Source organism: Cyprinodon tularosa, unplaced genomic scaffold, assembly GCF_016077235.1.
Source record: "Cyprinodon tularosa strain WSP-4 unplaced genomic scaffold, ASM1607723v1 ctg82, whole genome shotgun sequence".
NCBI lineage: Eukaryota > Metazoa > Chordata > Actinopteri > Cyprinodontiformes > Cyprinodontidae > Cyprinodon > Cyprinodon tularosa.
Genome location: NW_024039585.1, coordinates 179,497 through 191,616, shown reverse-complemented (window position 1 = coordinate 191,616; position 12,120 = coordinate 179,497). Strand labels below are relative to the sequence as shown.

Sequence of the window (12,120 nt, the reverse complement as noted above, 5' to 3'; positions counted from 1 at the left end):
AGTCAGAATTCTGAGATTAAAGTCAGAATTCTGAGAAAAAAAATCACAATTCTGAGATTTAAGTCAGAATTCTGAGTCGGAATTCTGGGGAAAAATGTCAGAATACTGAGATTAATATCAGAATTATTAGAAAAATTTTTGAATTCTGAGATTAAAGTCAGAATTCTTAGAAAAAAGTCAGAATTCTGAGATTAAAGTCAGAATTCAGAGAAAAAAGTCTGACAAAAGACAAAAATATGTCTGACTTTTTTCCCATATTAAGCTGAAATAATATTTAAAAATCAGTTAACTTAACCCTCGTACGTATGCCCGTCTGTCCATGTATATCAATTAACTATTTTAGACGTGCAATTTATTATTATAAATAAAGCCGTCGCGGTTGTGTAAGAGTTTATGCTTCTTGTCTTTTATATTTATTATTTTTTATTGTTATTTCAACCAGAAAAGGGGGGAAAAAAGTTACAGTACTACATCTCATCATCATACAACATCCAGAAACTACATTTGGGGGAGACCCATTCAAGCCCAGCGTTTGTTAGCCGTTACCATGGAGACGGGAGTCGCCATTAGTTAATCTGCGGCCGCCCTTCTCTGAACGCCAAAATGATCAGTTTTTGACGTCTTAATCGATAACTGAGCTGCTTTACTTCCCACGCCACTGACATATCGAGAGATGTCGCAGAGGTAAACCTTCCAACCAGTCTCATTTATGGGTGATTCGTTCGGTAGCATTTTAAATCTTATTTTGTTAGCTGCTAATGGAAATAATGTAGGCGAAAAACTAGCAGCCGCTAATTACACTAGTTTTCACTAGATGTGAATGGCGCTAATGATCTGCATTGGATGGCACACATGACGTGAAATAAATATTTATTAACATTAAACCGAAGCCAAGAGTAACGTTTGTTTTAAAAATGTAAGGAATAGAAAGTACAGATACTTGTGTGAAAATGTAATGAGTAGAAGTCAGAAGAAGGCAGAAAAATAAGTAATGAAGTATAGATACCTAAAAAGTGTACTTCAGTACAATAACAAAGTATTTGTACTTCGTTACTTGACACCTCTGTATATCAATCCAAGCCTGTTTTTCTTTTTCTTTTTTTTCATCTAAACCTTTCAGAACTTTTATTCAGACTTAACAGCTTTTAATAATATACGTCTTAATTTTGGTCTAAAATATTATGCCTTACTACATTTCTAATCTGTGACCAACTTTACCTCTGAGTTTATTCTGTTTCAGTTCATATAGCCAGATGTGGAAGGAAGCCATGTTAGAGCTAAGTCATCTGCTGGCTGAAGAACTCCCCCCTGAACCCCCTCCACCACAGCGAGACAGGCTGGTCTTCTTCCAGCAACTGGCAACACTTTATGTGCGCTACATTCAAGTCTTCAGGCAGCTGGAGGAAGCCCACAATGGCCTGGTCCATCCTCAAAAGAGACGATTAATTCGTGTGATTTTGAATGGTGTGATGGGAAGGATCCTCGAGCTGAAGAACGACATGGTGGAAACAGAGTTTTCAGAATACCACTATGTGAATGATGTCCTACATGCGCTGAAACTCACACCTGTAAGTTTTAGTTTTGAAGTAAGAGTGTTTTTTTTTTTAGAAAGCAGGGATACATTTACAATGCTCTAAAAATGTTTTGCCTCTCTTATAGAGTTATTCTGCTTCTGCTTCAAGTACTACTTGAAAGTTTCAGATCAAAGTATAGCTATTTTATCGCTAAAGAAAGTGCGATAAAATAAAAGAGGCACTTATGAAAATATAAATACTTATATGAAGGAAAAAAGTCATCTGAAAAAACTGTCTGTGTGATTCAAAGAAACTCAAAAAAATCTGCAAGGCCCATTCCAAGGCTTTTCGTCGCCACCAGACTAAGTTCCATGCTCCATCAATGGAGAAAAAATGGTCAACCTTCATAAGAGCCGATGGCCAACCATACCTCAGCTCTCAAGCAATTCACAACAGAACTAACATCAGTATTTTAAAGCACTGCAGGCATTATCCCCTCTGTGCACCCGTTAACTGCCACACCTCATCCGCAGGACTATGTGATACCTCCAAATAAGCAGCCTCGTATTTCCTCAAAAAGGCTACTGTCGGCTTTCCCAATGGTTTTTGTGGCAGGCTAGACTCTGACAAAGCATTAATGAACCAACTGATTTAATTAATGCTTTGTTTTTAGGCATCTCAAAATAGTTTTTTGTGATTTGGGTGTGGACAGGTAACAGGTTAAAGTATTTATTTAAAGCAAGTCCAGTCACCAAGGAATAAACAATGGATAATTCTCTATACCTAAAATGAATACGTTCCCCGTGATTTAGCATTAATCAGTAAAAAAATAAAAAAATAAATAAAAAAATTAGGCGCAATCACTGAGTTGCCCAAATATAGTAACACCTAACTCCTGACATCTTCCGACAATGATGTCACGGTGCGGTAAGCTGAGCGTAATTCTCACTGGTTTGCAAGCAAAATCAATGGGAGCTTCTAGACACATCTGCAATCAGCAAAAATTATTCAGGATTTCGAGAGGACTTCACCATTGAAATTTGCAAGAGCTATAGTTAAACGGACAATGCCCACGTGCATGGCAGTTGGCTGCTGTAATACATCAGGTGAAACTGATAAAAAATTAGTTATTTCACCTTTCCGATTCATGATCCTCCACGGATTGATTCGTCGTTGGATTGCCAACTAAAAGAGGGAGGATTTGCCATCGAACTTCTGGCCAGGGAAAAAACACATAATATGTAGCCAACATTTCAAAGAAGAAAGTTTTCAAGATGACTTGGATAATGGTGCGTTGTGACAAACACTAGATAGAGTACTTGGACTTGCTCAACAACCGATAACGCACCGTGACGTCACAAACCGGTAGGTGGCAGTAGTGTTCTTTGACAAACATTAATGTTTCCAATAAAGCACAGTCAAATAAAATTTACATATCATAATCATTTATTGAAAAGTGTATAATAATATCATATTTAAAGTGCTTTCAGAAGTTTGAATTCTGAGTATGACTTTAACAATAGATGATGAAATGGGTAAAAATGACTTTCACTATGGAGTTTCAAGCTGAAAGCCCCCGCTCCCTCAAAAGAACTAAGGAACATCTCATAATTGGCATTAAAACGTTTTACAGAAACAAACAACTACTTTAGGGTTTTGTGAAAATACTGAAGAGACAAATGTGGAACTTTTTGGAGGGTATGTGTACGATCACACATGGACTTAGAACTTAGTAAGCTCAGTAAGTTGGGGTGACTTGATCTAGGACAAAACATAAGTTACGTGGTAAAAAAATATGGGCGGTGCCTAGCCAGTTGATAATTTCCAAATATAGTCCATTGTTTGACCTTTTCAACTAACAAAAAAATGAATAAGATAATGTCCCCAGAAAAAAAATGATGTTAGAATATGTCATTAAACCAACAGTCAGTCATGGTGATGGCGTAATGATTTGGGCTTTTTTAGGAAATGGATGCTGAATGAACCGGTTGTTTTACTCCCCAGCAGAGCATCCTCAAGGAGAGTATTCTTTCTCCACTTGGCCTAAAGCTTAAAACACTTTAGTTATGAATAACGACAATAATCCAATGACACCAAAATATGTACCTCTGAAAGTGGCAAAGCAATGAAAAAACTTGTTCAAAGCCTGAGGTTTGGTTTGGCCCTAAATGAGCTGATCACATGAGATAACTCTCCAGTGTTACTAAACAACTCCAGGAAGAAGTGTCAAACAAATTTAAATTACAGTGAAATAAAAGATTCATTATGAATTATTACAATTATCAGATAGCTGTTGTTTGATCTAAAACCTTAAACTGTAACGAAAAGCTAAATTATTGTAAATACTTAAGAGGACAAAAACATTTTTATTGTAATGTATATGGAGGATGTCACAAATTCGCTCTTGTATTTTTAGGCCGAACTTGAGATACCCATTCCACACTTTTTTCTCAATGAACGCAGCAAAGAAGTTGAAGAACGAAAAACAATGGTGATGGAGATTTTAAAAAAGGTCGAGGATACGGAAAATCCTGTTGTAAGTTAAAATTAAGCTACTTTTGAATTAAAGCCTAAAAAATAAGAAGGTACAATTTCTGTACATATAAAATGTTGTAACATTTTGGAAACATATAGTGTAAAACTTTGCTTTATATCGAAAGCAAGAACAATGATTAGCTTTTTTTTTTTTTTTTACTGCTTTGTCTAAAAAAATTTTCTTTTCCTATTATTTAGTCTCTGCACACTTCACTGGACAGGCTTATGACTGAAAAGGAAGCCATACAGATCTTTCAAATGGTAGAGAGGGCGCGGCAGGGCAGAAAAAGAGCTAAGTTAAGCAAGCAGACGAAAAGAGCCAAGACCACTGTAGCGCTTAGCCCTGAGGTTGCTGCCATCCGGATTCAGAAGGTCTTTTGTCACAAACATGGTATTATTGGCTATTTTCTCAGTCTAGGCTTCATCTCTTTGGTAATTGGTGTGGTTGAAATTTATTCGCAGGTCTGGAGGTCTTATATAGAAAGAAAGAAAAGGGATGAGATGAAGTTTTCCTTTGGAATAGTAAGTTGGATTTCATCATTTTGTTACATATTCTGCAGGTTTTTCTAAACTACTATGTTTTTTTTACTATTGGCCTTTACTTTAGATGTATAGTGGAGGATTTTCTGACCTGTTTGAAAAGACCCACCCTCTCTACTTAAAAAAAATAAATTGCAAGTGCACAACCCTGTACCTGCTCCTGAGAGGGAACGTCTATTAAACATATCTGAGAGCATGCTCAAGCCCATTTCTCCTTGTACATGCTCAGTTTAAAAGTTGCTGTTTGCATCGCTCATACAAGCTTACTTTCCAAAAGAAGATTTGTACTTTTTCCACCATGTCAGACTCACCACCGGTAAATGAAAATTGGGATGAGCACATAGGAAGGCCTTACGTAAACATATCACCAGAATGATTGACAATTAGGAGGACCACTTATTTTGATAATCCACCCGGAAAAAGAACATCCTCCACTATACCATTAAGTTTAAGCTGTTTGCTGTTTGCTCTAATAATTTTTTTAGTTTGTTTTAACAATTTGCTTCCTTAAATCTTGGAATAAGTACATTTTTTAAAATACTGTTGTGTCTACACTTGCTAGGTAGCGTACACGGAATATGACACCCCTTCTTCAGCAGAGATTGCTGCCCAAGCTATTAAATCTTCTATTCAAATACAACAGAAGAAGCACGAGGAAGATTACCTAAAGTCAGTGGAGCAAATCTTGAAGCAGCTCAGAGAAATCGAGTCCCAAGACATGAGCAACACAATGAAAAATCAGATTCGGCAGTGGTTTTATGAATGTCGGTGAGGTTGGGCATTTGAGATGAGGTAGAAAATATTTCCAAAATTAGTGAAGCCTATGAGTTAATCAATGTTTAAAATTCTTTGTTTCAAAGTGACGCCACAGGAGTTTTTCCAGACTACCCAAGTGAAGAGGATGGTGGCTCAGCTCTCATATTTTCTGAAAAAACCCCTCAGCAGGTACAGTGCATCCTGACATAAACTCGTACCTGTGGTCTTTTAATTATCTAGGACCAGGTTGGACGCAAGGAAGACGTCCAGGGGACATCACAAACCGATGGCCGAATCACCTCAGCTAATACCTCTCAAAGCGAAGGAAAAGCAGCTCTACTTTAAACCACTCATTGATTGTGGAGCTCCTCACCATATCTCTATAGGAGTGCCCAACTACCTTGTGGAGGAAGCTCATTTCAACTCTTGTATCCATGATCTAGTTCTTTCAGTCATGAACATTGTGATGGTAGGAAATCAACATGTCTATTGAGAGCTTTGCCTTTTCGCTCAGCTCTCTTTTTGCCACAACAGACAGTTGAACCGTCTATGTTTCAGCATTATCTTCTCTGACCTGAAGAGAGCAAGCCACTTTTTCCCTCTCAAGAACCATTGACTCAAACTTTGAGAAGCTGATAATCATCTGGGCTGCTTCACACTCACCTGCAAACCACCTTAGCACATGTTGTAGGAGGGAATGAGCAGAACCAAGTCATAAAATCTGCTGGTCTGCAAACCAGACCCTCTCTGCAATGTGGATCAGACTCCCGCTAAGCTTTGACAGAGATGGCCCCTAGTAAAGGGCCATCAACTTTGTACTCATGTGGCGCCCCTTACAGGGCACCACAGGGGAAACAGTGGAATCAGTTCTCCCAGTCCACAAAGCACATGTGGAACATTTGGGCAAACTCCCAGTAATCACTGAGCACCCTTCAGAGGGTGTAGAGCTGGTCCATTGTTCCGTGGCTGGGGAAAAAAACCCCACACTGGTCTTCTTTAGGCCCTCTGGCAGACGCCATTCCTGGGAGGCTGAGAAATGCGATCCCCTGTAAGTGGAACACACCCTCCAGTCCCCCTTGATAAGGGGAACGACTACCCTGGTCTGGCAGTCTAGTAGTACTGTCCACATCCATCATACAATGTTGAATGGTTGTGTAGACCATGACAGCCCAGTAACATCCAGAGATCTGACGTACTCAGGGTGGATCTCATCTAACCAAAAAAACGTTCCATTACGGAGGTTTTTGATAACATTGGTGACTTCAGCCCAGGTGATAAAAAAACAAAAACAACCCAGAGCACCTAGTCCCTGCTTCCATCATGGGAAGGTGTGTCAGCTACATAGAGGAGATCCTCAAAGTATTCCTACAATTGTCAGACAGTGTACTTGGTCAAAGTCAGCAGCTTTCCACTCCCATAGTAAACAGTAAACAGTGGAAGTGAGAAGCACTGCTCTCCCCCCTATAGACAATGGACAGTTTGCCATAAGGCTTACTGATAGCTCTTCTCCATGGTCTCTTCAAAATCCTGACTTAAACACAAAGGTTAATACCTCCTGTGTATATCAAATATTAATATTTTCGCATTTTTTAGTTAATGGAGGAAATTAAGGAATCAGAAGATGAAGAAAAAAGGAGCAAGATGAAGAAAAAAGAGGAAGTAAGAGTAAATGTAAGTGAAAGAATTTACAGCACGCAAAATATTTGCACAAGTTCACCACTTCATAAGTCATCCTGAATCTAGATTAGATTTAGATCACAACATGTTTCACAACATGTCACTGGTTCATCTAGCAAAGTCTTGCTTGTTTGTGAGACCTAATAGATTTTTGTCCTGAGCCACAGGATGAGGATGCGGGGTTGAAGAAGATGCCCTCTGCTTTCCTTTCAGACTTGGAAGCAGCAAACAAAAGGTTTGAAGGTAGGTTTAAATCCAATGTTAAATGCATTTGCAATCAAATGCTGTTGCAACTTTGTTGTTTAATCAAATAACATGCACCGAACTGGCTGTTAGTTTGTCAGCAAATAAAAGTGTAATTTGAGTTTAAATCATGGAAGTGCAGTTAACAGCAGATCACATTTGAAACAAATATAAAGCTAATTCCATTTAAAATATAAGAATGTATTAACAAAGTAATTCAACCCTAGATCAATCATATTTCAGTTAAAAGGTCTTTAATAAAATAGTGAATCTCAACTAAAGTAAGTTACTTTGGATGCATAGAAAAGAAATCAAATGGTTGAAACCCGTAATCAGTAAAATTATGCAATGATATCACAGTTTAGCATGGATTTTTTTATTTTGAGAAACAAAGTTTATTTTGAAGAGTTTGGAATCAAGTCAGTTCAGCTTTTAAACTAATTTAATAATAATTGAAGTTTACTGATCTCACATTGTAGAGATTTATCTCTGCATTTTACCCATCTTCTTGGCGAGCAGTGCGCTGCCATCTTGGGGCACCTGGGGAGTAGTGTGGGGTTAAGGGTCTTGCTCAGTGAGTGGCAGTCTGTGGGAGTGGGGCTTAAACTCAGAACCTCAGGATATTAGGCTCTATGTCCTAACCACTAGAAGAAATAATGAAAATATGACCATATGAGTATACCTTTACAAAAGCAGGAAATACTATAACCATGTACTTTGATGCAGTTATTTTCATCCATCTTAAATAAAAAATAATTAATTAAAAACATTTTAATTTGGGCTTGATCTTTGTTTTCACAGCGGTTTGGAAAAACCGTGATGAGTCAGAAAACTTCACTCAGATGCACGAGGTGGAGTTGATAAAAGAAGAAATAAGAAAAGTCATAAAAGCAGAAGTTCGAATAAAGGTATTATTATACCAATGTTTCTCCTGATTTTATTTTTATTTTCATTGACATTTAAAAATCCATTTTGCAAATCTGAGAAAAATTTGCTCATCTTTTCCTTTAAAGTTGTGAAATGTTTAAGAAGTTTCTTCTGTCACTTTTTAAAGTTATCTCTCCCCATCTCAGTCAAGAACGTTTAGTTTCTTATTTTGCAGCCAGTTGTTTGTTCGGTCTGTACTGCCTCAGCTCTGTTTTTGTGGGGATGAATGGACAGACGGATGGAAAAACAGATAGATTGCTGAATGTTTTTTTTTGTCTCACTGCTCTCTCGTTTTTCTTCTTTCATAAGGTTGATGAAGAGATGCGACAGGAACTCTCTGAGTTAAAGCTAGTAGTGGATAAAGACAAGGGTGCCAAAGCAAGAGCGTATGCTAAGGTATCTACTTAGAGTCTAGTCTCAATTAATATTAACTTTTTTTTTTATATATATATAAAAGTATTACCTGCATATATTTCTTAGAAGAAAAAAGTATCCAAGGGTGGAAAAAAGAGGAAAAAGGAAAAAGATCTGACAGCTGATAGGTGATGTTTATCATCTAATAATCATATTTTTTTTTTATAAGTTTCCACCAAAATTTCACAACAATAAAGAAAACTTTCTTTTCATCTACTAGGACTTCTGAGTCTCTTTGCCAGGAGCTGGTGGAGCAAGGATTAATAAAACAGGCCAAAAATGTTAGGATGCAAGATTTCTTGGGTAAGAAAGTATGCTGTTTAATGTATATTTAATTCATGAATATATCAATACTGTAGTTGTATCTTCAACCTTTGCTTGCATTTTTCCCCACAGTTATAAGGGATGAAAGGGGAAAAAAACAAAAACAAAAAGTCTGTCATTTAATTAGCTATGATGTGGTGCCCTCTTCTGGCTTCTTTATTAGCTTCTGTGAAAACTGTTAAAAACACTATATATTTAGCTTTTAATACATTTTTGAAATTAGTTTATTCAGCTTTGCTTATAAATATCACATTTAGATGGTGCCCGCATTTTTTATGAATATTGGGTCTATTTACTTGCTGTAATAAATTAATAATATTTTTGTATCAAGCATAGCAATATATACTTTATCCCAAAACAATCTATTTTACATATCAAAGAGCCTCAGCCAGTTAATCATTAGAAATATCAAAAACAGTGTTATTAAAATTATTTTCTTCTTTTTTAGGAGAATCTAATTATCTTGGGACTGTTCTGAGACAAAATGATGTTGAGCCCATGCCATCATTGCTAGATGTCCGTGAAGTCTTGACCTTATATGCAATTTTACCATTGGGTATGACAGTTATTTTAAATACTTAGTATTTTAAACAAATATTAATGTATGTAACATGAAACATTGAACATGTTTGGTATGAAATGTATTTGGTTTGCAGGCTCTCAGGAGGTTCATGAGAAGGCTCCTTTAGTAAAATCCATATTGCTGGTGGGGCCCACAGGTGTGGGTAAGCACATGTTGGTCCATGCAGTTTGTCGGGAGACAGGTGCCACCCTGTTTGATTTGTCCCCCTATAACACAGCGGGAAAATACCCAGGCAAGAATGGACTGACAATAATGCTTCATATGGTCTTTAAGGTAGGACGCTGCTTACCAACTTGTTTGACTTGGAACAAGCAGAACAGATTCCACAGACAAATCTTAGCTAGTTGAGTTAGGTAAATTGAAACTTCAAATACATAAAGGTACATTTAATTGTTGTTGTTTTTGTAAGATGTCCTGTAAATGTTTATATAAGCTTTTAAAAGAGGAGAACTCTCTGTAACTGTCAGCTTTGAATAGAACATCAGTGCCAAATTTGGCAGGGGGGCAAATATATTATCACACAAATACTGTTGGTGCCCAAGTAATACCTTCGCTGCAAAGAGTATTAAAAACATTGTCATGCGATTTTTTACTACTGTTATTTTATAGTTTTCAATTTTCAATAAAAAAAATAAGGAATAAGAAAGACAGCAAACATATAAAAAATGTACAATGCAAGAGTGTATGTATTCAGAAGTTTGTTTTCTGGTTTTATTTTTATTTTACTTTTACGATTTTTTCTCTTAAAATCACAACTTAGTTTCCTGAACACATCAGTCATGTATACTTAAAGAAAAAACTAAAAATGATTTAACTTTATTGATCTCAAATTGGAGAAATCTAGCTCTGCATTTAACCCATCCCTTTTGGGAGCAGTGGGCTGCTGTGGGGTTAAGGGTCTTGCTCAGGGACCCAGAGTGGCAGTCTGTGGGAGTTGGGCTCAAACTCGGAACTCGAAGCTCTATGTCCTAATCACTAGGCCGCCTATACCTCCTATGTGTATTAGTACATTCAGCAATCTGAAACGTAGCCTAATTAATGTTTTTTAACTATTTGTTGGCAAAATAGTCCAAATTCAGATCCTCATAACTTATTTATATGTAGGTTGCGAGGCTTCTGCAACCATCTGTGATATGGATTGGAGAGACAGAGAAAATTTTCTACAGAAAAGTTCCCAGGGAGGAAGAAGAGGTACCTTTATACAATAAAAACTCTTTTACAGAACTGTCATATTGTAAAGTTAAATGTGTTCATTGATTGTATTTTTTCTTTTTACAGTTAGACCCTAGGCGACTAAAGAAGGTTTTGCCAAAGTGTCTCAAACTGATCAAAGGAGAAGATCGTGTCCTGATAATCGGAACAACAAGAGACCCACAAAGTGCTGATATTAAAGCGTTGTCTAAAATGTACAGCAAAATCATTCTCATCCCCAGACCTGACTACGGCTCAAGATATGGTAAAACATAATATGCAATAATCCTTTTAAAAATTGACAGTTCATTTTTTAATAATGTGGAATCAAGCCTCTTTTTGTTTGTTTTTTTGTACTTCAGTTTTATGGAAAAAACTTATCGAAAAGCAAGGAGGTAAAATAAAGACAGTTGACCTCAGCAATCTAACGAGGTTAACTGATGGCTACACTCCAGGCCATATGGTTCAAGTCATCAACAGCCTAGTTTCCGAAGTTCACATCCAGGAGCTGGAAAAACGATCCTTCATCGCTGATGATTTTATTCCACCATTGAGCAAGCTGGAGCCCGTGTTCCAGAAGGAAGAGGAGGCAATAAAAGTATGTAGAAGTTGCACTATTTCAAGTTTTATTAAGATTATGTTCTATACGTCTAAGGTGTGAATTTAAGACATTTCCTTTATTTCAGAGCTGGTATGCGAAGACACCTCTAGGAAAAAGGAGATATAAAGCCGCCACTGGAAAAGAAGAGCAAACACCACCTAAAGGGAAAAATTCAAAGAGGAAAGATAAACATCAAAAGAGTTTAAAAAAAAAGCAAAAAAGCTGATAAAAAGAATAAAAAATAAAATCAAACCCTTCCAATAAAAATCAGGCTATCTTCAAATGTAAAAAAACCATGTTAAAAAATAAAATGGTCTGTGAAATGAGAACACCTATGTCGCCATCCTCTGCTGTTTTTCATGTCCCAACAGCACTCAGCAGAGATTATTCTGTTGATAGAGTTTCAACGGTCTTAACAAAGCTCCACAGCACATGGAGCTGTCCATCAAAAGGGCTTAGACACAGCTAGGGTTGCTGCTGGCTTTGTTTCATGCAGATGAGAATGACCCATAAATTGTTAACAATAATCAAAATACAACAGAGATACCAAATAGATTTAGTTTGAGTGTTGTGTTAATCACACATAATTAGTATCTGCTCTTTTTTATTTATGTTGTTTTGGCTAATAAGAGATCCTGATCTGCATAAAGGTCATCATGCAACCATTAGATATGAAAGCATTTTAAATATTTTTTTCTCTTGATTCATTGAGATGGGTTACTCCATATTCCTTAATCCTCGATGTTCTTTTAGTGCAGGGATAGATGGAAACCCCCCTCAGAGATCCATTGAAATGAATTCAGCTGACCTGACGT

At 36.9% G+C, this 12,120-nt stretch overlaps 1 protein-coding gene across 1 annotated transcript; it reads left to right on the top strand.

Moving 5' to 3' along the window:
* The first annotated feature begins 544 nt into the window (after positions 1-544).
* Positions 545-11,800, top strand: zgc:153738 (uncharacterized protein LOC558115 homolog). Its single transcript, XM_038272136.1, has 19 exons — positions 545-684; positions 1,241-1,568; positions 3,931-4,050; positions 4,248-4,421; positions 4,512-4,571; positions 5,152-5,357; positions 5,450-5,534; positions 6,939-7,016; positions 7,190-7,265; positions 8,067-8,173; positions 8,502-8,588; positions 8,673-8,734; positions 8,827-8,909; positions 9,379-9,486; positions 9,587-9,786; positions 10,618-10,704; positions 10,792-10,969; positions 11,067-11,302; positions 11,391-11,800. The coding sequence occupies exons 1-19, from the start codon at positions 674-676 to the stop codon at positions 11,529-11,531; spliced, it is 2,427 nt and encodes an 808-aa protein (XP_038128064.1). The 5' UTR covers positions 545-673; the 3' UTR covers positions 11,532-11,800.
* The last annotated feature ends 320 nt before the right edge of the window (positions 11,801-12,120 follow it).

Coding starts and splice junctions, on each gene's coding strand:
- zgc:153738 (XM_038272136.1), top strand. Junction 4,572..5,151: donor TGAAGTTTTCCTTTGGAATA/GTAAGTTGGATT, acceptor TACACTTGCTAG/GTAGCGTACACGGAATATGA. Junction 7,266..8,066: donor AGCAAACAAAAGGTTTGAAG/GTAGGTTTAAAT, acceptor TTGTTTTCACAG/CGGTTTGGAAAAACCGTGAT.